Raw genomic sequence first — 25,194 nt, forward strand, 5'->3', positions numbered from 1 at the left:
AGGTGGATTTCTGAGTTCGAAGCCAGCCTGGTCTACAGAGTGAGTTCCAGGACAGCTAGGGCTACACAGAGAAACCCTGTCTCAAAAAAACAAAAAAACAAACAAAAAAAAAAAAACCCAAACAAACAAACAAACAAAAAAAACCTAATAGGCATAATGGTGTCTAGTGTTCCTAAGTACAAGAAAGTTGTGATTCATCTATAGAGAAAATACAGACCAAATTTATCCAAATAACAAAAATCACCTGCAAGCCAGGAGTGGTGGCACACACCTTTAATCTCAGGACTCAGGAGGTGCAAGCAGGAAAATCAGGAGGTCTATATAGCAAGTTTGAGGCCAGTCCAGATGACATTCTACTGTCTCAGAAATAAAACATCTATACACTGAAACCTGGATATTGGTCCATCAGAGCAGAAGATGGCAAACTAGGCCTAAAGCCAAATCAGCCTGGTCCATCATCACCTGTCTTAGCCAATAAAGATTTGCTGTACTACAGTCACGTTCATATAACACCACAAAGGCATAGTAACAAGCGACATGAGATCTACAAAGCCTACAACATTTATCCAGCCTTTCATGGGCGAAATTTGCTGATTCACACACTAGACACAACAGTCTGAAAAATAACAGCACTGAGCTTGGCTTAAGAGCACACAACTTTGATTCTAATATTTGGGAGGCAGAGGCAGGAGGATCTCCCATGAGTTCCAACCCAGCCTGGTCTACATAGTAAGACACTGTCTCAAAACAAACAATAACAAAAACAGAAAAAACAAAACACCAAAACTGGGGCTGGCCAGATGTCTGAGCCATTAAGGACAACACCGGGACCCAAATAGAGGTGGGCGAACAGAACAAACTCCACCAAGTTGTTGTCCTCTGACCTCCAGTGTAGGGAAAAAGATGGGAACAGCAGACAGGGCAGATGGTTGTGGAGCACAGGCTACTACAAGTTCAGGGACAAACTGTATCAGCACTTCTTCCTTCTGTAGCACATGACAAGTACTAAGGTCTATACGGGGTGCTAAAAACAGAGGAATCAGATGCTTCAAAAAATGGTGCTGGAGGGAAGGGAGGATAGGATGGAAAGTTTGTAGAGGGGGAGACTGTGAAGAGGACAACATTTGAAGTGTAAATGAATAAAATAACCAATAAAAAAATATTGTATCACACAACCTAATTTAAAAAAAAAAAAAGAGCCGGGCAGTAGTGGTGATGCATGCCTTTAATCCCAGCACTTGGGAGGCAGAGGCAGGTGGGTTTCTGAGTTCGAGGCCAGCCTGGTCTACAGAGCTACAGAGTGAGTTCCAGAACAGCCAGGGCTACACAGAGAAACTCTGTCTTGAAAAACCAAAAAAAAAAAAAAAGGGGGGGGGGGGCTGGAGAATCAGCTCAGTGGTTAAAAGTACTTGCTACTCTTGTAAAGAACCTGGGTTCAATTCCCAGCACCCACAAAGTACATCATACCTCTCTGTAATTCCAGGCCTAGATGATCTGACACCCTCTTCTGGCTTCCTCAGACACCAGGAATGTGTGTGGTATACACATATATTCAGGCAAAACATTCATATACATAAAAAAACTTAAAAATTAAATCTGAAAAAGGTTTTTGTTTTAAATCTTAACAGTTGAATCACAGACCTTTTTGCCTTTAAGTATGAAAATTGTTTCTGGTGCTATAGTTTAACTTCCTTGATTAATTAATTGATAGCAACAATCCTCTGTTCAAATAATAAGTACTCCTACAGTCTGAAACACAGCACAGAAAGAGCCACCACAAATGTTCTCTCAATACCAACTCAACAGTTTATTTGGCAGGGGATTTTTAATGGGATTTTAAATGGGACTCTTAACAGGACCCCACTTGCATTGGCCATCCTGCCAAGCTGGATGTTCAAGCCACACCACATCTCGAGACTTAAAACCAACAGACCTAACCATCTCTCAGAGGAGAGAATCAAAGCCCACACCTGGCAGATTCAAAACAAACTGGTTGGGACATCATTATCATTATTAATAACCACAGTAAGTCAAACTTCATGCTTATTCATGGAATTCTAATCATTTAGGCTGGAAATTCTAGAAATGGTCAAAGGAGACTATCTTATTAGGGCTGCTAATACTCAAAACTGAACAGGTAATATGAACGAGCAATGCACATACAAAAAAAAATTTGAAGTGACATAAGTTGACTACATGACATATGACAGGCACAGTAAGGCAAGCATTTAATCCCAACAACGGGAAAGCAGAGAAGGCAGATCCCTGTAGCACAGCCTGGCACAAAGCAAGTTCCAGGGAAGCCCAGGGCTACAAAGAACTCTGTCTCAAAAAGCAAACAAAATACATAACATATATGTTTGTAATAAAATATATACCCAAATTAAAAACATGGGATAGAAAAAGAACACACTGAGAAAACACCAAGAGAAACAGTTCTGTATGGCATTCATGTCAAAAATGGAACAAGGGACACACACACCTTAATGGAAGAGAGCTAGCCAACACATGAGATGCAACACCACAAACACAACACAACAAGAACAAAAATGAGAACAGATATTTGTGTCATCATGACCAAGTGTACTGAGGAACATTTTCACCCTAACACAAATTTTGTGTTTGATATATGTGATTCTGCTCATAAGAAACCAGGACATGTCCTTCTATTCCCAGCATTCTGGAGAACAGGAAGGTCAAAAGTTCAAGGCCATGCCAGGTGGCAGTGGAGGTAGTAGTATATACTTTTAATTCCAGCACTTGGGATACAGAGGCAGGTATGGATCTCTGAGAGTTCAAAGCCAGCCTGGTCTTACAGAACCTGCTTCCAGGGCAGCCAAGGCTAAATAGAAAAACCCTATCTCCAAACAAACAAACAAACAAACAAACAAATGAAAAGAGTTCAAAAGGTCATCTTAGGCTACAGACTGAGACACTGGAAAAATCCTCCAGCTCAACAAAGCTGCACAAGAGCACATGAAACACAGACTATACACACACCACACCCCCATCATCCCTGACCGACCACAAGGACTATACACACACCACACCCCCATCATCCCTGACCGACCACAAGGACTATACACACACCACACCCCCATCATCCCTGACCGACCACAAGGACTATACACACACCACGCCCCCATCATCCCTGACCGACCACACGGGCTATACACACACCACGCCCCCATCATCCCTGACCGACCACACGGGCTATACACACACCACACCCCCATCATCCCTGACCGACCACACGGGCTATACACACACCACACCCCCATCATCCCTGACCGACCACACGGGCTATACACACACCATGCCCCCATCATCCCTGACCGACCACAAGGACTATACACACACCACGCCCCCATCATCCCTGACCGACCACAAGGACTATACACACACCACGCCCCCATCATCCCTGACCGACCACACGGGCTATACACACACCATGCCTCCATCATCCCCGACCGACCACACGGGCTATACACACACCACGCCCCCATTCATTCCTGACCGACCACCCTGTGGGAAGCCACACCCATGCAACACTTGCCCTGCTGACTTTATGAAAGCCTCCTTTCCCAAGAACTCACAACTGAAACCCTACAGCAGCTCACTCCCACAAGAAAACCTTTTTACATTATTTAATATAGTATTTACATATTTATTAATCATTTAATACATATAAAATTAAATAGCTGCTTTTAATTAAGTTCCTATCTCTTTTTTCCCCTCAACATGTCACTGAGTACATTTCTTGAGTGTCAATCCACAACTTAATTTCCCCATAAGCTTTGTGTTTTATTGCACAACTTTGTATCCTGAGTGACTTTCAGGAGCATGTGTGTTGCATTACAGCAGAACTAACTGTATATCCAACTGAGCACTTTAAAAAGCAAACTACAGATTACTGTTAAGAGATTAATTTTGTTCAATAATGTATTTTAGGACTAGGGAATAGCTCAGTGGTTGAACAATGTCTATCATATATGATACATGATGTCCAGGGTAAAACTGACAGTAACACACACACACACACACACACACACACACACACACACACACACGTGCGCACAAAACACGCACGCACACACGCACGCAAAAACAAACACAGCCAGGAGTGGGGTGTTTTATAGTTTTGAAAGTATGTGTTTATATGCACAACTTAGAAACTATTTTAAAAAGGTCTAAAGTTATACCTACCAAATACTGATTCACAGTGCTGTCTAAGGAGGTAGCAATGGAAGTGACTTTCACTACAAACTATATATGCATTTTTATTTTGATTTAAGAGATGATAGATTAATATTACTTCTATCATACAAAATATTTCCTTTAAAAAACAAATACTGTAAGGCTGAAGAGATGGTTCAAAGGTTAAGAGTGCTTGCTCTTCTTCCAGAGGCCTTGAGTTCTGATCCTGGCACATACTTCAGGGGACTCACAATTGCCTTTAACACAAGGTCCAGAGGAGTCAGGTAGCTTCTTTCAGCCTCCATACACACTTGCACATATGCACGCTCACACAGACACATGTACCTATGTGCCTTCGACAAACAAGACCCACAGATACTGTTAGCTGGCACTCCCAGAGCCAGAGGGTGGTCTGCAGGCTGCTGAAGAAGGGCTCTCATCACCAGTTTTATTCACTGTAGAACCTTTGTGCTACACTACCAAATGAGCCTTCTGGGCAAACACTGGCAAGTCTGCTGTGAAGACAATCAATCATTTTCTGGTTGGATGTTATGTCTACTCCACAGGAGAAATGTAGTCATGGTATTATGAACCCATTCAAAAGCCTATAGGCCCCAGTGGAGGATTTACTGATTTTTGGTAAGTGGATACAATGTACAACTGAAACTGCCTTCTAAATATTTTTGTTTGAGCTAGGCAGTGGTGGCACATGCATTTGATCCTAGCACAGAGAAGGCAGAGGCAGGTGGATCTTTTGAGTTCAAAACCAGCCTGATCCACAGAGCAAATTGCAGGACAGCCAAAGCTACACAAAGAAATCTTGTTTCAAATAAGCAAACCAAACCAAAAGTTCTATATGTATGTGTGGTGTGGTATGTGGTGTGTGTGTGTGTGTGTGTGTGTGTATCTATAACTCAGCTTTAGTCAAAGGCTTTTGTTTGTAGCAGGCAACAGTTATTGCAGAAATACACAACTGGTCAAGTGCTGGGAATCACTGTTGAAGCTGAGCCCTGACAAGACATCTACATCATCCTCTCCATTGCTCACAGAACAAATCAGAAGAGAAGGCAGAAAGAAATTAAGAGCCCAAGAGAGGGATGAGGTGTTATACAGAGGATGAGGAATTGCACTCTTGAACTCAGAATAGCTGTGATTATCAACACAAGAGATGCAAAGATTGGGCTCTTTAACACTGTCATCGATTGGGGAGGGAGTCAGGAAGACACATCCCTACTTGAGGTTATAAGAGCAGTTCAGAGACTCTGGGGAAGAAACATTTACATTTTTGTCATAGGTATAGCAACTGGGAGGTACCCGTGCTCCTTTAAAGAACCCCTCACCCAAACTCTTGTGAAAAGCTCTAAATTCAGAGCCAAGGAAGGAAGAAAGGAAAGACAAGACAAAGAGCACAGTGGGAGGAATAAGAAAGGGTTAGAGAGGGAAACATGAACAAACACAAGCATTGTGAAAAAAGTCATCATGAAACCCATTACTATCTATAATATGCTAATAAAAATAATTTGAAATCCAATTCGAAGTGTAACATAAACACACAGACTTCCATGAAAGAATATGATGCTTTTTTTTTTTGCTTTTTTTTTTTTTGGATTTGGTTTTTTTTTCGAGACAGGGTTTCTCTGTGTAGCCCTGGCTGTCCTGGAACTCACTCTGTAGACCAGGCTGGCCTCAAACTTAGAGATCTGCCTGCCTCTGCCTCCCAGAGTGCTGGGATTACAGGCGTGCGCCACCACCGCCCGGCTCAAATAATAATAATTTTTAAAAAGTTGTTTATTTTTAATTATGTTTATGTGTGTATGCACATTTGAGTGCCAGTGCCTATGGAGACAAGAAGTATCAGACCTCTTGGAGCTGAAGTTACTGGTGGTTGTGAACTTGGGTTGTCCACTCTGGGTTCTGGAAATTGAACTTGGGTTGTCCGGAAGAGCAAAAAGCACTCAGCACTCTTAACCACTGAACCATCTCTCTCCCTCTCCTTCTCCCTCTCCCTCTTGGTTTTTTTCCAGACAGGGTTTCCCTGTGTAGCCCTGGCTGTCCTGGAACTCACTCTGTAGACCAGACTGGCCTCGAACTCAGAAATCCACCTGCTTCTGCCTCCCAAGAGCTGGGATTAAGGTCGTGCGCAGCCCGCCGCCCACCACCACCCAGTGAGCCATCTCTTTAGCCTTGAAACCCTCCACTTTAAAAGTCTTAATATAGGATCAAAGAAGAGACTCCACAGCTATCTGAAAGAGCTATTAAAGTATTTCTACTAAAGTCTTGTTTTGTTTTCCAGACAGGATTTCTCTGTGTAGCCCTGTTGTCCTGGAACTCACTATGTAGACCAGGCTGGCGTTGAACTCAAGAGTCCTGGGACTAAAGGTATGTGCCACCACAGCCCAGCTCAATTTCCTTCTCTCTCTCTGTCTCTCTTTGTTTTCCATTACATTCTCCTTCATGAGATTTAAACAAAAAACAACACCTTGTGACACTAAATTAGCTCTGACTAATTTAGGTAAGGCTGGCCTCAAATTCACAGAGATTAAAGGCATACATCACTGATCAGCTACATGCTTTTTTTTTTTTAATAAAAACTTTCATTAAACACTTAATGAGATTATTAGTATTATTAATGAATAAATGGGTATTTTTTTGAAAAATAAATGTTTGTTCCATTGGACAGTCACTTTGATTATTACATGGATCTGATTATGTCTCCCCAGATCCCCTCAGCACTTGATTTCCTTTTTTTTTCTTTTTTCTTTTTTCTTTTCTTTCTTTCTTTCTTTTTTTTTTTTTTTTTTTTTTTTTGGTTTTTCGAGACAGGGTTTCTCTGTGTAGCCCTGGCTGTCCTAGAACTCACTCTGTAGACCAGGCTGGCCTCAAACTCAGAAATCCGCCTGCCTCTGTCTCCCAAGTGCTGGGATTACAGACGTGCGCCACCACCGCCCAGCTAGCACTTGATTTCCAACCCTCAATACTGAAACGACGTGACCCATGCTGCCTTGTCTTCACCCTCCCCTCCGATGCACACATCCTTGTCTTCACCCTCCCCTCCGATGCACACATCCTTGTCTTCACCCTCCCCCTCCTTGTCTTCACCCTCCCCCTCCTTGTCTTCACCCTCCCCTCCTTGTCTTCACCCTCCCCTCCGATGAACACATCCCGCTAAGACTCTCTTCAGCCTTTAAGTACATGCATTGCAGACGAAGCAGACTAAGTACTCTCAGTCTTCAGTCCAGCAAGGGGTAGATCTCAGAAATAGTAAACAGCACACAAACACTACATCTACTACCATTTTTAATTTTAATGGCTTTTTGAGACAGTGTCTAACTAGATAACTCAGGCTATCCTGGAACTATGTAGACCAGGCCAGCCTCAAACTTACAAAGATTCTCTTCTCTCTGCCTCCTACATGTTAGAATTAAAGGCATGTGTCACCTACTTCACTAGTTAGAAAAGTATGGATACAAATGAGGATTAGGAGTCTGGGGAAAAGGACTCAGCAGGTTAAGTGCTTACTGTGCAACCATGAGGACCTGAGTTCAGATCCTACCACCCAGAAGGGCAGAGCATGCACATACACAACTCCACACAGGGCTAGGGACGTAAGGAAACAAAGGAAAGGCACCTGACACTGACCTCTGGCCCCACACCTGCATACACACATCATACACCCCCAATGAGAAATAGCTAATCTCCAGGGTTAGAAAAGTATTCCTTGGGATGGGGAGAACTCTAGGCTGAGACATCACAGATAAACAAGAATGGAGCTAAGACTGACAAAAACTAGTAAGAATTATACTGTGGCAAAGAAATGGTATCCTGAGAAGATACTAGTGAAAAGTTTGGGTCTTGATTCTAAAGACAAAGTATGGAGATGGCTCAGTAGGTAAAATGCCTGCCACGCAAGCATAAAGACCTGGGCCTGGATCCCCAAAGCCCACTTCAAAGCTGGGCACAGTGACACATGCTTATAATCCTAGTACCAGGAAAGAGGAGACAGGAAGAGCCCTGTGATTCGATAGCCAGCTAGACTAGCTGATTAGGTGAGTTCCAGGTCCAGTGAAAGGTTCTGTCAGAAAAAATAGAGTAGAGAGTAACCGCAGACACCCAGGGTCAACCTCTAGCTTCCACATGTACATGCACACAAAGACTTTCAAGGAGAAACTCAAATCACCAAAAGTGTGTAAAAAAAGTTTCAAGCATTTTTTGGGAGCTCATCGAGGGGCACATCTTAAAAAGAGTAAGATGTGCATGGTGGTACATGCCTTTAATCCCAGCACTCAGAAAGCAAAGGAAGGAAGAGTTCTGTGAGTTCTACCTTGGTCTACATAGTGAGTTCCAGAACAGCCAGGGCTACATAGAGAGACCCAAAATACATAAAAATAAAATAACAATTAATAATAATAATAAAACTAAGAAATTCTGAAAAGGACTAGAAGGGAGGCCCAAGCATGAGACAGTGTAGAAGACATGGCACCTGTGAGAAGGCAGAGAAGTCAGGGGTCCAGTGTCAGACTCGCTGTGGGACAGGAAAGAGGTGAAAGCTAGCTAGCTAGCTGACAAGAGCTCGTCTTACGTCTCATCTCCAGTCACATGGTAAGTACCGCAGCGCCCTCAGTCTCCATGCTTTAAGCTCTCGATACAGTACAGAAATGCCCCAACATTGCACTTTAACTGCCCTAAGTGTGCTTATATTAAGGACATGACGGGCACTCCCATGCAGCCTCTCAGGCTTACCCTTGTTAAAAAAAACTTGCCACACTCCACTATACACCGTCCAGACTATTTAACATGAGCATATATTCTTAAAAAAGCACTGTTAGGCAAACTTCATCACTGTATGAACATTACAGAGTCTTACACAAACTAAGACACAACCTCACTAGGTAGATACCCAGAAGACAGACATTAGGGAAGGGGTATGACTGATGGACCATCATTGTATATGTGGCCCATCTCTGAGAGAAATAGCACTGCACAGTACCTGACAGAATTTAGGTTTCTGTCTTCCCCATGATCAGTGTTTCTAAGGTCACAAATCAGCTTTAGTCATTCCACTATCTCTATCCTAAATAACTAATTGTGAAGCTATGTAACACTATGAGCAGAAAGAGCAAGCTAAAGTTTCAGAAACCTTCTATAAGAAATAAACAAACAAAACAGAGAAGCTGACTGAGGCAGGAGCAGCCACATGGTTTCCATAGTGGACAGAACAGCTTCAAAACTGCAGACTTTTTCCTCAAAAGCACAGGTCTAAAGGGAAAGTTCAAGGCTCAAGGATGTAAATTGTTAGCCGGGCAGTGGTAACGCAAGGATGTAAATTGTTAGCCGGGCAGTGGTAACGCACACCTGTAATCCCAGCACTTGGGAGTCAGAGGCAGACAGATTTCTGAGTTCGAGGCCAGCCTGGTCTACAGAGTGAGTTCCAGGACAGCCAGGGCTATACAGAGAAACCCTGTCTCAGGAAAAAAAAAAAAAATCAAAAAAAAAAAGGATGTAAATTGTTTTAAAAATTAAAGAATTTGGGGCTGGAGAGATGGCTCGGCAGTTCAGAGCACTGCTGAGCACTTGCAGAGGTCCTGAGTTCAATTCCCAGAAACCACTTGGTGGCTCACAACCATCTGCAATGGGATGCCCTCTTTTGGTATGTCTGAAAACAGCAACAGTGTACTCATGTAAATAAAATAAATAAGTCAATTAAAAAAAATAAAGAATTTTAAAAATTGTTTACTGAGGATAATAATATATAAGCAAAATAGCTATACAACTGTCACATATTCTATGTATTCATGCAATTATTTGAAATTTTTACTCTGGAATATATTCATGTATTGGAATAATTAAAATAATTGGGCCTTGGGATGTAGCTCAGTAGTAAAATATTTGTCTAGCATGCACAAGGTTCAATCCTAGAAACACCTGTATACACACCCACACACCCTAATAATATAATTATTAATGGCTGGATGTGGTGGTGTATGACTATAATGTCAGCAGCTCAGGATGTACAGGAGTTGACGACCACCCTCATCTGCATAAGGAGGTTGAGGTCAGCCTACGCTATGACACTCTCTGCTCAGCTGGCAAAATGCTTGCTTATATTGTACAATGCTCCAAGCATAATCCAAGCAACTGAAACAATGGATGTGGTGGCTCACATCTGTAGCCTGGACTAGCACTTGAGATGCAGAGACAGGAGGATCAGAAATTCAAGACTAGCAAGATGGTTCAGAGGGTAAAACTGCTTGCTGCCAAGTCTGACAACAAGAATTAAATTCCTGTAACCTACATAGTGGAAAAAGAGAACTAACTCATGTAGGTTGGTCTCTGATGTGACACATACAATTTATTTATTATACAAATAAAAACTGTAGAATATTTAAGCCTAAGTGGTGGTGAACATCTGCAATCCCAGCATTAATATGATGCTGTAGGATACAAAGGCAGAAGAAATGCTGGAATCTTGAAAAAGTTAGTCTGGAGCATACTATGCATTGGCAAAAAAAGAGTGAGAGAGACTGCCTCAACAAAGCAGAAGTTGAGGACCAACTCTTCGAAGTTGACCTATGACCCCAACAAGCTAACCACAGCATGAGTGCACACACATGAAAACTAAATAAAATTAGGGCAAATGAGATGGTTCACTGGGTAAAAATGCTTGCTACCAAGCCTGACAAATTCAGTCCCAGGCACCACATGGTGAAAAGAACTTACCGCCACAGTTTCTCTTCTGACTGCACATGCACCATTGTACAGACATATGTACACTCTAAATGGGCAAGACAGAGGATCTAGTGGCTAAAGATACTTGCTGTGTAAGCATGCAATCCAGGTGAAAGTCAGGTGTGATCCCAAACATGCCTATAACCCTTGCACTGAGAGAAGCAGAGACAGGAAGCTCCCTGGAGCCTCGATGAATAATATGAGCTCCACATTCAGCAAGAAACCCTGCCTCAATGGAATAGGGAAGAGCATGCTAGAAAGACACCTCCTCAGGCTGCTGGATACACTCAAGCACAGACAGACATATACACATACATACACCACACACAAATACACACAAAAATCCAATAAAGTAATAGAGTCAGTGACAGCTTACTTGCTGAAAATGTATTCACTGAGACATACATTATAAAACCAGAGTTGCATAACTCCTCCTCCTCATTTTCAGGGGTAGAACTGAGCCTCAAGCAGGTAACTGTGTATATACGTAAGTGCTCTACCACTAAGCTCTATGCCCAGCCACTACAACTACTAAAAAGATATTTCTACAAAAGATTAGTTACAGCTGTATAAGATATGTTCCCCAATTGTGAGGCTAACATCAAAGAAAGCCACAAAATCTTTTTTCAAACTGTCTTTTGCTTTCATTTTAAAAATACTTGAGGGCTGTTGGGGTGGCCCAGCGAGTAAAGGCCCTTGCTGTGCAAGCCTGACTAGCTGGTTTTAATCCCTGGAACCCATCTAAGGGTGGGTGGGAAGACAGAACTGAGTCCACGAATTTGCCCTGACTGCCATTTGAGGGCCATGGTATGTGGGCCCCCAGATAACATGTATGGATGCATAAAGACACAATAATAAATAAAGTAAAAAGTTAAACAGTATAGTCCTCCCCAAAAAGACAACATATCTGTTAGTTAAATGGGCTTTCAGTTTGGGCTGTAATATCCAAAGTAGCCAAAGCAGCAGTAAGGGATTCTAACTGCAGGAATCAAAACAAATTTCTAGAACACTCATTAACAGGGAGCCCCCATGTACACCAAGGCACACAAGTGGGTGGTTTCATTATCAATTACTACTTTCCAAGTCACCGACAAAACAGCTACAGAATAGGAAGGAAACAGGAAGACAAGTGGAAATTTTAAAGCAAAGCCAAAAGAATTAGACATAGTAACTCATACCTGCAATTTGGTACCCAGAAGTCAGAGGCAGAAAGACTGTCATGAATCAGAGGCCAGGGGGCTACAGTATGAGATGCTGTCTCAAAAACAATAAAAAAAGAAAATGAACGAATGAATGAATGTACACCATGGCACATATGGGAGGTCAGAAGACAACTAATGAGTCAGGTCTCTGCTCCCACTATGTGGGTCCCCGGAATCAAACTCAACTTACAAGATTTGGCTCTAGGCACCTTTACCCACTCAGTCATCATGCCAACCATCTGCTCTTAACTTGAAACAAATGATTCAACTCTCATGGTGTCATTATTATCTAGCAAGATGCCTTCAAAATTAGTCCTTTTCAGGACTAGGAATAGTTTAATAATAGATAGTATTTGCCTAGCAAGCACACAACCTTGGGTTCCATCTCCAGCCCCAAAACAAGAAACATTCCTTGATCCTAACCACTCTCCTCAATTTCAGTCACCTGTTATCATCTGAGTATCTTTACTTCAATGTCCCACACAATGACAAATGCAACAGCTCTAAAATTAAACTCATTACCATTGTCCTAAAACTTGGTCTACCATCATAGTTCACCTTATGAAACTGACCACCGTCTACTTGGTTTTGTTTTGCTTAGGGGAATAGTCCTGCAGGGTTTTGCTGTTAATGTTGTTTGAGAAGATCTCATACTATAGCTAACATTAGTCTAGAACTTACTAGGTAACCCAGTATAGCCTTGTATTTGTGTTTAATCCTCCTGCCCACGTACAAGGCTTATAGGTGCAGTCACCTGGCACCACGCCCTCAAATTTCTAAACCAGAAACCTAGGTACCACTCTTGACACTCTCTTCTATCTGAGCTCCCCTCATCTAATCAAGCTCTTTGGACACATATCTTTACATCTCTGAAACCACTTATTGGTTCAAATCCTTCTATAACTAATTTGAATTCCTCTCACTGAACAATTTTTCTCCATATTCTTTCTCCCTAAGCTCAGGAATATGAGATGGCTAGTCCATTCTACTTCCTTCCTCTCTGGCTAACTTCTATTCATTCTTCACACTTCAACTGACAAATGACTACTGTGCTCACAGAAAATCAGGTACACATCCCTAAACAAAGTCCAGCCCACTTAAGCCTAACTACCTGCTCACTCTATTAGAATACTACCTTGAAAATAAGGGAAGATGCTATTTTCTGAATCATTAGTCTGGTACACTCTAAGCCATAAGAGATTACCTCACAAAAAGCCTTGGGGATGGTAAGATGGCTCAGTGGTTAAAAGCAGTGGCTATTCTTGCAATTCCCAGCACCTACACATTGGCTCAAAACCCTCTTTAACTCCAGATGACAAGGGATCTGACCCCATCTGACCTCCTCTGGTACCAGACTTTCATGTAGTACATATACATAAAGTAAAACATTCATGCATAAAAAAATAAATCTAAGTAAATAAATAATGGTCAATCACAAAACAAACTAACCAACCTACCCATGATGCTTTAGTTCATACTCCAAATAGAAGGCCATCCAAGATTATGTACATTATCTCAGCAAAGTACAAAATCTCAACAAATTCTCATACAAATTGGTGATTCTCAATACAAAACAGTAAAACAATTTCTAATTCTATATTTACTAAATTCTACAGTGCCACATAGTGGTGAGTAAGGGAAGCACATGCTAAAGATAAAGGGATCTGTGAAACTCAAGGAAGCAGTAAGGGAACATGGAGTTAGTAGGTAGTTCTCTCCAGAGTAAATGGGGAGTGCTAAGCATTGTGGCTCATCCCTAAGCTAAATAGGAGGAATGTCACAAGTTAGAAACAAGTCTGGACTACATAGAGAGTTCCCAGCCAGTCTGGTATACAAAAATAAGATCCTTTTTCTTTAAATAAATAGATAAATGTCTGAAAGCTGGGACCTGTCTATTCCTCAGCCCCAGCTTGCACAGAACTACATGACCTGGGGCAGCCAGACTTGCTAGTCTGGCTCACTGCATCATAATCAGAACTTACATCACTGGGACTCAGGCTGCCCAGACCATTCTCCTGCTCAGAATCCTTCCCAGACTCAGTGCCCTGGGAGGACCGAGAATGTGATGGATGAATCCAGATCTCCAGGCGAGTAGTGTCATCCCCAACATGCCGGAAAGTAGACTTCTTTCCTTTACGCCACTGATCAGGACTCAGATTCAATTCCTCATGCTGCTTCTTTTCCATCTGTTCGGCCTATACGACAGACACACAAGCTCAGACTCTCCTAGTCAACCAATGAAAAACCCCTCTAGCCTGGTCTACAGAGTGAGTTCCAAGACAGCCTAGGCTACACAGAGAAACCCTGTCTCGAAAAACCAAAGAAAAAAAGAAAAGAAAGAAAAACCCCTCTATCATCTGTGTCTGCAGTCTAAAGACTAAAAATCTAAGGATTCTGCTCCAGTACCCAGAGATCATCTCTGCTGCCATACAGATTTCATTAATTCTGTGAACTAGATGCTGTGGAACAGGTACACTCTAAAGGCTCTGCAAGCCCTCCTGAAGATCGATTTCAATATCCATCTTTGCAGGGGCCAACTGATAATCCATCAGTGAAGCCCAGAGGGTCTATGTGAAAATGTGTTTTGTTACCTCTTCACACACTTCAGCCCAGAGGACATGCATTCTCCTAGGAAGGATGAGCCCACATGCACTCTTACTTACCTTTCGTTTAGTCTCTTCAAATAAACTCATGAGACTCTCCTTGGCAGTCAGGATAGGGTTGCTGGCTGCTAAACTGCGCATATAGTAATATACTGCATCAAGTTTCCTCCTCTGTAGAAAGAAGAGATACTTGGTCAACTATTTTGCTTTGTTTTGGTTGGCTGGTTGGGTTTTCTTTCTCCCTTTTATAAAAAAAGTACTGGTGACTGAACTTAGGAACTTGTACATATAATGCATATGCCCTACCACTGAACTAGATAGCACCAGTCTTTTTAAAAAGTTTACTTTGGGCCTGGTGGTGGTGGCGCACGCCTGTAATCCCAGCACTCTGGGAGGCAGAGGCAGGTGGATTTCTGAGTTCAAGGCCAGCCTGGTCTACAGAGTGAGTTCCAGGACGGCCAGGGCTATACAGAGAAACCCTGTCTTGAAAAAAACAAATCCAAAAAACCAAAAAAAAAAAAAAAAGTTTACTTTGAGGTAGGGTCTCACTAAACTATCCAATCTGGTACCCACTTGAACTTCTATAATCCACGTAGGCCTTGAACTTGTGACCCTCCTAAGCCCTCCCCAATAGCTGGATATCCACTTATACCACCTGGCCAAGCTCAGCTTTCTTTCTGACAAAGGAATACCCAGCTGATACAAGAAACACTGCTATCTGTCCTGCCGTGCACCTCCAACTTTAAGGAATTCCAGTAAGAACCAGAATGCAATCCACTCAAAAAGCCAAGGTGATCATATCAGGGAGTTTTTTCATAACCAGTATGGTTCTTTATCTTATATGCAGAGGTACTCTAAGAACCAAATATTCATATGGAAGAAAAATGAACAAAGAAATCCCTTAATATATAAACAGCAATTATGTTTTGTTTTTAGAGAATGTCCAACTCTCTTCACATTGGCTATTGTCATTACTCAGTACACTATAATGCAATCCTGAGCTAGACAGACCCAGATTCAAAAACTAGCACATCAAAGATTTGACTGAGACTTTAGGTAACAATTTTCCTAAGATCTCATATCCTCCTTTTGTTTTTTAAGACAGGTTCTAACTATGTAGCCCTGGCTGGCCTTGAATTCACAGAGATCCGCCTCCCTCTGCTTCCTTAGGTACTGGTATTAAAGGCATAAACCAACATGCCCAACCTGAAAAACTGTTATTATATTTATGTCTTTATTGGGGTGGGGGACATGCCTAAGCCGTAAGTACATGCCTTAGCGTATGTGTGGAAATCAGAGACAATTTTCAGGAGTCAGTTCTATCCTTCCACCATGTTGGTCCTAAGGATTGACTTTAGGTAGTCAGGCTTGCAGGTAAGCTGTTATCTATGAAGCCACTCTACTGGCCCATGTTCACTTTTAATATAGGAATATTAGTATCCTTGAATACTTGAAGAGTATCTTTAGATTTAGAAATTACCTATGATGTGATAATTATCACTTGCCTTGACCTTAGCTGTATTTAATGAGGGCAGTTGTTTACAGTCTGGGTATACTGAATATTCTGTGAACGGTTATAAAATAAACTTATCATATTAATACTTTGTAACTATTTTATAAGGAAGAGAATAAAGGAAGCTGCCAAGGGGGTGGCACATGCTTTCAAACCCAGCAGAGGCAGGGAGATGGCTATGAATTGAGACCAGCCTAACCTATACAACAAATTCCAGGACAGGCAAGAGCTATCTATGTTCATACCAAAAAAAAAAAAAAGGATAAAGGAAGCTAAGGATAGAGGCATGGACCTATATCCCAGTCATGCTAGATGCAGAAATGGAGGATTGCTTAAGCCCAGGTGTTCAAGGCTAGCCCTAGCATCATAACCTGACCATACACATTTCAGTGGGAGTGGTTTAAAGGGTAGCTCAGGACAAAGAGTTTCTGGATTCAGTTCTACTTGGAAGGAAAGGAGGAAAGAGGGAGAAGACAGATGGATGTCTACAGGGAAGGAAGATATGCAAGCAGGCAGGCTGGCAACAATAAAGCACAAAGGAGACTAGCAGACCATCGTAGTCTCACCTACCCCATATACATTCACTGTTCCCCACTGATGTCTCAAAACAATGAGGAACAGTGAAAAGGTATATGATGTAATTTAAAAAAATTTTTTTTCTCTCAGCATCTCTTCATTCAAAGTTTTTAATCTAATATTTATCTAGCATGGCTATTGGCCCAGGCTTTTAGGTCAAATGTCTGAGTTTGAATTTGGTCCCATATTTATTAAATATGGTTTACCAAGAGAGGTCTCCTTATTTGCAAAATGCTAATATTTGCGCACATGTTTCCTATGAATATGAAATTCCATAATTCATACAGATAGCCAGCACATCTAAAGCACAATTACATTCACAAAGTTTTAGTATCATCCCAATTCAAACTAATCTCTACTTACACCAATTCATTTCATTTCAAACTATTTTATCAACTCTACTTTTTACATTTAAGTATTTCTAAAACTGAAATACAACTTGAAATCAATATCTACAATTGTGGCTGAAAGCAGCAACCCAGATGCCAAGAATTTGAGATAATCAGAATTGTTCAGGATCATCCATGACTACACAGAAAGTTCATGACTAGCTTGGGCTACTTAAGATCATCTTACAGAGCTATGGTGGCACACACCTTTAATCCCAGCACTAGGGAGGCAGACATATTTGGATCTCTGAGTCAAAGCCAACCTGGTCTAGAGAACCTGGTTCCAAGATAGCCAAGGCTACACAGAGAAACCCTGCCTCAAAAACAAATGCACAGCAGGGCGGTGGTGGTGCACACCTGTAATCCCAGTACTCTGGGAGGCAGAGGCAGGCGAATTTCTGAGTTCAAGGCCAGCCTGGTCTACAGAGTGAGTTCCAGGAGAGCCAGGGCTATACAGAGAATCCCTGTCTCGAAAACACCAAATCCAACCCCCCCCCCCCCCCGGAAAAAAAAGACAACCCCTCCCCCCGCACAAACAAAAATCTTACTTCAAAAAAAAAAAAACACCCTATCATTGTGTCATATCTACTTTATTTTCTTCCTTTTTAATTATGTATATGCATGTGTGTTGGAGAAGGATAATGTGTATGGACACAATAACAGCACAGGGCAGAAGAGGATCTGCACCTTGAATAACAACAGGTTATAAACCAGCAGATGGGACTGCTGCTGAGGACCAATCCTAATCTACAAAGCAGCGAAATGTCTTAACCTCTAAGTCAGTAGATCTCAACCTTTGGGTCACTACCCCTTTGGGGGTTGAAGGACCCTTTCACAGGGGTTGCACATCAGATATCCTGCATAACAGATATTTTGTGATTCATAACAGTAACAAAAGTAGTTATGAAGTAATAATGAAAATAATTTTATGGTTGGGGGTCACTACAACCTGGGGAACTGTATTAAAGGATCACAGCATTAAGAAGGCTGAGAACCACCGCTCAAGACCATCTCTCCTGTCCCTTGACAAATGTATCTTAATTTGCCGTATTTTTTTAAGTTTAATACAAAATAATTGTGTATCTGACAATAAATGAAGCTTGTTTTAAGAAACATCATCTATGTTATCACTCACAGCACCCTAAAAAGCATTACACACAAGCATGTTCTCAACACACAATGTTCACTGAATCATTGATTGGAGGAAACAGAAAAGTTGAAAAATATTAAGAGACAATGAAAATGTATGCAAGACAAAAGAAGGAAAAACTCAGAGGGAGCACTCACTAATATGGGTCCCACGTCTCTGAAAGAAAAATAACAATTTGACCAGAATGGCAAAACCCACGGAGGAAATGTGGCAAAGCTGCTGGAGCAGCAAGTAAGCCAGAAGGAAGAAAAGGCACATACTGGTTTATCAACAGTATCAAGAAAAATAATCTGTTTAGGAATAAATTTAACCAAGGAAGGCTAATAATTATATTCTAAAGAATACTAAAAAACAGTGCTAAACAATTTTAAAGACCTAAGTAAACAAAGATGCATCTTGTTAGGCTGTTAGAAGATAAGAGTTTCCCAAAGAAATCTAGTAGTTCATTACTTAACCAAAATTCCAATGACTGCTACAGTACAAACACAAATCAAATACAAATTCAAAAAGCTGTCCTAAAACCCATTCAAAACTCTAAGGGACCCCACACAGTGAAAATAATCTTGAAAGAGAAGAGCTAGAAGGCTAACATTTTCATACTTCTTATCAGACCTACAACAGGTACAAGAGTTAGCATAAAGCAGATGTGGAGCAATGGAGAGAGCTGACAATTTAGAAATAAAGCCATGCATCAGTTAGTTTTCAGCCTATGTTAAGACCCTGTAATCTCAGACCTGGGAAGGGCGACAAAAGGATAAAACATTCAAAATCATCCTCAGTTAAATGCTAAGTTCCAGGCCAACCTGGCTACATGAGGCCCTGTCTCAAATGCTGCCCTGCCTACAAAAAGTACTAACAATACCATAAGGAAATAGTATAGTGTCTTTAACAACGGAACTCTAGCTCTTTAAGAAAGTACCCTGCAAGGCCCTGAAAGCACATGGTAATGGTTAGTCTTGACTGTCCCATCTAGCTTGATGGGACTTGGAATAACCTCTGGTTACGACTGCGAGGATACGTCCTGCCATGTTTAACCGAGGTAAGAACCAGCCTGTATGTGGGTGGCAACATTGTGTGGAAGCAGGAAAAGTGTCCTCAAACCTAATATAAAAAGGAGCAAGCCAGCAAAGTACCAGCACTCATCCATGTGTCCCCTGACTTGGGGTATGATGTAAGCAGCTCATGCCATATCTTCTCTACACTATACCCTCAAACTACGTGTCAAAATAAACCCTTCTTCTCTTCAGTTGCTTCTCATTCCGTCTAGTACCTAGAATATCTGAAGAATTCATACAACCCAAGAAAAAAGGTAACTCAATTTTTATTGTTTTATGTATATGGGTATTTTGCCTACATATATACCTGTGTACCATGAATGTGCCTGGTACCTATGGATGACATAAGAGGGCTTCAGATTCTCTGGAACTGTAATTACAGATGGCTCTGAGCTGTTATGTGGGTCTGAGAATTGAACCCTGGTCTTGTAGAAAAGCAGCAAATACTCTTAACCACTGAGCCATATCTCCAACCGGATAACTCAATTTTCAGATAACAAATTATTTCTCTAATAAAATGTAAGTGGCCAATGATCACATACGTGCTAATGTATTTAAAGGTTCAATGGAAAAACGCTGCCCTACCATTTACAAGGCCTTCCCCAAGGATTTATATGCAGTTACTAGTTGATGGGATTTTTTTTTCAGATTAGACATTTGTAAGATAGCCATATTCTTATAAACAAACTCAATGCATCACAAAAACAAAACAAAAATAATTTATGAAAACAGAAGGGGACTAGCTGAAAAGAGGAACCAACAGACAAAAAAAAAAAAAAAAAAAAAAAAAAAAAAAACAGCTAGGCGCAAGGCAGTGGTGGTGCAAGCCTTTAATCCCAGCACTTGAGAGGCAGAGGCAGGCAGAGCTCTGAGTTCGAGGCCAGCCTGGTCTACAAAATGAGTTCCAGGACAGCCAGGGCTATATAGAGAAACACTGTCTCAAAAAAAAAAAAAGAAAAAAAAGAAAAAGAAAAAAAAGGCTAGGCACAGAGGCTCACATCCAAATCTTAAGCACCAGGGAAGCAGAAGAACTGCCTCAAAGCAAGGTCAGCCTAGACATAGTGAGTTTCAGGCCAGCCTGGGCTTGGAATGAGAACCTGTCTCAAAAAAACCAAACCAAACAAAAAAAGAGCCCACACCAAAAGATGGGCTGACAGAACGGCTCGGTAGGTAAGGCACTTCTGTACCCCAGGCCACAGAAGCCTGAGGACCTGTGTTTGATCCTAAAACTTACAAAAAGCACAATGGAGTGGCATTCATCTCTGATTTCAGTGAGATGGGAGACATGATCTAAAGTACCCAGAAGCCTGTGGGTTGACTTGCAGAAACAAGAGAGACCCTTTCTCAACAAGATGGAGGAAGAGAACTAACTCTCTATAAACAAATCACAAATGCACTACATATATACAAAGGCAAATAAAGTATTTTTTTTAAATCACCAGAAAACAAAAAAGAATGAGAACAAGTTTTTTTTCCCTAAAAGATGATTCTATAGGTTAAAGAGCTTCAGTAAATGTTAATATTTAATCAGCTATTTTAATCCATAAGCAAAAATTTCTTTTTAAAACTCTATTATGAACAAGAGAATGTAAATAAAATTCAAATATTGCTTGTATGGACAATGATTTTAGAAGCTGTTAGGCATCCATCATAGGGACTGGATACAGCTTAATTGGTAGGTGCTTATTTATCATGTGTAAAGCTCTGTAGTACCAGATAAAAATGGGCGTGACAGCACATGCCTATAATCACAGTGCTGGGGAAGTAGAGGCAAAAGACTAGATTTAGTATCATCCTTAGCTATATGGCAAGTTCATGGCCAGCCTGGTTTATGTGCAACCCTGTTTCATAACAACAACGCCAACACAAATACAAGAGCCTGGTACAGTGGTACATGGCTTGCAATTTCAGCACTTGAGAGGCTTAGGAAAGGACTAACAGCCTAAGCAATACAGCAAAATCCCATCAAGAAAAGAAAAAGACAAAAAATCAGGCAGAAAGGAGGTGGAGGCAGGAGAGACAGAGAAGAGAGAAGGAAGGGAGAGACAGACTGACTCTTGTCTTTCCTGATAATCACATTAGCTGTTTCTTATTTTTGATACCTTAGTAGCTACCACTGCCCCACCCATATCTTTTTCCTCTTCTTTCAGCTTCTAGCATAGAGTCCTCTCAGTTCCCAAGGTCCATTTCTCCTGATTAGAAACACATTCAAAGGAAGTTGGTAAAACCTAGAGGTATGATCAAGTGTTTACTGTGTATCTGCTAAGTAGCCACTTTAGACAAAAAGGAGTATCATAAGATCTGGGCAAGCACAGCTTGGTGGCTCAGCCTTTAATCCCAGCATTGGGAAGGCGCTCTCTGAGTTGGAAGCTAACCTGGTCTATAAATTAAGTCCCCAGCTAGCCAGAGCTACTCAGTGAGACTCTGTCTCATAAAAGACATCTGGGGGAAAGAAGATCTGAAAGCTAAGGGCTGACTGAGACCCTGAAGGGAGGAGGTACAGGGTCCTTACCTTCTTTCTAAAGCTAAGGGCTGAGTGAGACCCTGAAGGGAGGGAGGTACAGGGTCCTTACCTTCTTTCTAGAGTAGCCTAGGGAAAGAAAAGGAAACAAGATGCAGAATAACAAGCTGTTGTTTGCTGGAGAGCACTATTCCTTTAGGAAAATTAAATGCAGTAAAGTGAAGGTATGAACTAAGCCAACTAAAGTGTGGATCCCCTGGCAATTCACCTCAAAGTAACAGAAGCAGGGTCTGAAGAGATAGCTCAGTGGATAAAACACTTGCCATCAACCCTAATGACCCAAGTGTGAACCTTTGAACCCACATGGTGGTAGGAGAGAAAGCATTACTTCAAGTTGTCCTGTGATCCTCATATTCAAATGGGCTGGAATGCATGCACATGTGCAAACATACAACACATTACACAATAAATACATGTACATTAAAAAGAGAGAGAAAAAGGAGTTTGAGAATGAAAGATTGAAAGAGATGGTGTTTGGCCTACAAGAATAGAAAGAAATCAATCTTGGAGCTGAGGCTATCAAAATTGAATTTATAGGGCTAGAAAGATTGCTCATCAATTAAGAGTACTGGCTATTCTTGTGTGTGTGTTGGGGGGGATCAAGGACAGTCTGGTCTACACAGAATGAGTTCCCGGATGGCCAGGGCTACACAAAGAGAGCTGGTGTCAGAAAACCCAAACCAAACAAACAAACAAACCAGATAAATTAATAGATTCCGAGGCTAGCAAGAGGCTCAGCAGGTGAGGGTGCTGCAAAGCTGCCCACTTATGTACACTCTCTGAGAAGTCCATGGTAAGACGGAATCAGAGCCCACTCTTCTCATCTCCACATGCATACCTTCACACATTTAAAAAGCCAACACAGAGATAAACGTAATAATACAAATTAAATTATTATCTTAAGAAACTTGTTTGTGTTGTGGTGGAACATGCCTCTGATCTCAGCACTTGGGAAGCTGAAGCAAATATAACAAATCTGAAGCCTGGACTACACAGTGAAACAAACTCTAGCTCAAAGATAAGGAACTGCTTAGGAAATAACTCCCTTATCCATGGCATTTCTTACCGTATACACTGCCAGTAGAGCCAACTGGTTATAGGGGCGCCCATTCTTGGGAGCAATGTGCTGGGCCTTCAGATACCAACTAGAACAGAAAAACAGAATGAAATGCTAACTCCTATCAACCCTTTCCCAGTCCATCCTCATAGTGCTTCTACTTAAGTCATAGACTAGAAAGTTAACTAGATGTAGCCCTTGCATGGTCAAGCACAAGGGACCAATTAAGGACAACTGTAAAGCATCCCCTATGAGAGGCAGCTCAATTGGCCAGGTAGATGCCTTGCTAGGATTCACATAATGCCACACAGGGGAGAGGCATCATGAGTTGAGAGGTAAAAAGTACCTGCGAGCCTTCCCATAGTTTGCTGTATCGTTGGCTTGCTCCCGATACCTAGAGATATCTCCTTGGCAAATCATACTTCGTTGAGCACTGATCAAGGCATATTTTACCTACAAAAGAGACAAGTAGTTAGTACAGTACCCAAGAAACACAATCAATACCAGAAAAAATGAGTGGGATCTAATAGCAGAATGACAAGTTAAACACGAACCTCAAAAAAGTCAAGTTCTCAACCTAACCTTGAAGACTAAACTACAGTCAACAGCATGATACAAAGAATAAACATAGCACTTAAAAGAATGGTAGATCCTACTCTGAATCCCATACAAATGGAAAAGTACATTCTAAAACCTTAAGTCAAACAATCTCTTGAGATCTCAAGGAAACCTTTGGAATGCCTGGAACTGGGTTTCCTTGTCTGTGTTTAAAGAAACATATTCAGGGACTGGAGAAATGACCCAATTGCTAAGAGCACTTCTTATTTTTGCAGAAGACCAGGGTTCAGTTCCCAGAACCCATATGGTGGCTCAATGCTGTTGCTAACTCCAGTTCCAGGCACTCTGATGCCGTTTTGACTTCAGTGAAATCAGGCACACACATGGTGCACAGACATACATGTAGTCAAAGCACTCATTCATATAAAACTAAAACCAAATTTTGAGAATATGTATTCTAGGGGCTGGAGAGATGGACCATAGGTAACATACTTGCTGCACAAGCACGAGGACCTGAGTCTGGATTCCCAGCACCCACATAAAAGCTGAGCCAGGCCCCATGTGCCTATTGCAGGAGGTGAGGAGAAAGAAACCCAGAGGTTTACTGGAACTTGCCAGCCAGCCAGTCTAGCCAAAGTGGTGAGCTCCATATTCAGTGACATACCATACATTAAAAAAATAATAAAATTAAACAAAAGAGCACTCCATAAGGCATGGGGGTATACACCTATAAGTCACCTTGAAGTCTAAGGCAGGCAGATCTTGATTTCAAAACCAGCCAGAACAACACAATGAATTCCAGGGTATCTGATCTATATATTGAGACTGTCTCAAAACAACTAAAAAACCTAAAAGTTGAGGGCTGGAGAGATAGCTCAGTGGTTAAGAGCACTGACTGCTCTTCCAGAGGTCCTGAGTTTAATTTCCAGGAACTACATGGTGGCTCACAACCATCTGTGATGAGATTCAATGCCCTCTTCTGCTCTTCTGGTGTGTCTGAAGACAGCTACAGTGTATTCATATACATAAAGTAAATCTTTTTAAAAAATTTTATCTTGTCAGGCAGTGGTGGCACACGCCTTTAATCCCGGCACTTGGGAGGCAGAGGCAGGAGGATTTCTGAGTTCGAGGCCAGCCTGGTCTACAGAGTGAGTTCCAGAACAGCCAGGGCTACAGAGAGAAACCCTGTCTCGAAAAACCAAAAAAAAAAAAAAAAAAAAAAAAAAAAATTATTTTGTGTGTTTAAGTATTTTGTCCATATATATTTATGTGCATCACTTGCATGAGTGGTACCTGCATAAGTCAGAAGGCAGCACTGGATCTCCTGGAACTGTAGTTACAGGTAGTTGTTATATGGATGCTAGGAACCAAACCCAGGCCTTCTGCTAAGAGCAACAAGTACTCTTAACAACTGAGTCATCTCTCCAGCCTCCTTGTTTTCTTTTGAGACATGATCTCACTCTGTAATCCAGACTACCCTAGAACTTACTATGTACCCAAGACTGGTTTCAAACTCGTGGCAAGCCTTCTGCTTCATTTTCTCAAGCGCTTAGATTACAATTGTGAAATACATCATAGTGTAATGACATTACAATTTGTCTTTTTTTTTTTTAAGATTTATTTATTTATTATATGTAAGTACACTGT

The 25,194-nt window shown here is 41.4% G+C and overlaps 1 protein-coding gene across 4 annotated transcripts in view; it reads right to left on the reverse strand.

Annotated features, from left to right (window-relative positions):
• The window catches only part of Smg6 (SMG6 nonsense mediated mRNA decay factor), a 243,243-nt gene that overhangs the window by 210,811 nt on the left and 7,238 nt on the right, over positions 1 to 25,194 (reverse strand). For 3 of the 4 annotated variants that reach the window (XM_052194232.1, XM_052194230.1, XM_052194231.1), the window contains exons 5-8: positions 23,336 to 23,442; positions 22,999 to 23,077; positions 14,789 to 14,899; positions 14,108 to 14,320 (exon numbers count right to left, since the gene is read on the reverse strand). The exons of the other annotated variant lie outside the window; for it this stretch is intronic. In XM_052194232.1, the coding sequence (XP_052050192.1) occupies positions 14,108 to 14,320; positions 14,789 to 14,899; positions 22,999 to 23,077; positions 23,336 to 23,442 (510 nt within the window). The remainder of the gene's footprint in view (positions 1 to 14,107; positions 14,321 to 14,788; positions 14,900 to 22,998; positions 23,078 to 23,335; positions 23,443 to 25,194) is intronic. 4 annotated transcript variants of the gene reach the window in all.

This window comes from Apodemus sylvaticus, chromosome 10 (genome assembly GCF_947179515.1).
Source record: "Apodemus sylvaticus chromosome 10, mApoSyl1.1, whole genome shotgun sequence".
NCBI lineage: Eukaryota > Metazoa > Chordata > Mammalia > Rodentia > Muridae > Apodemus > Apodemus sylvaticus.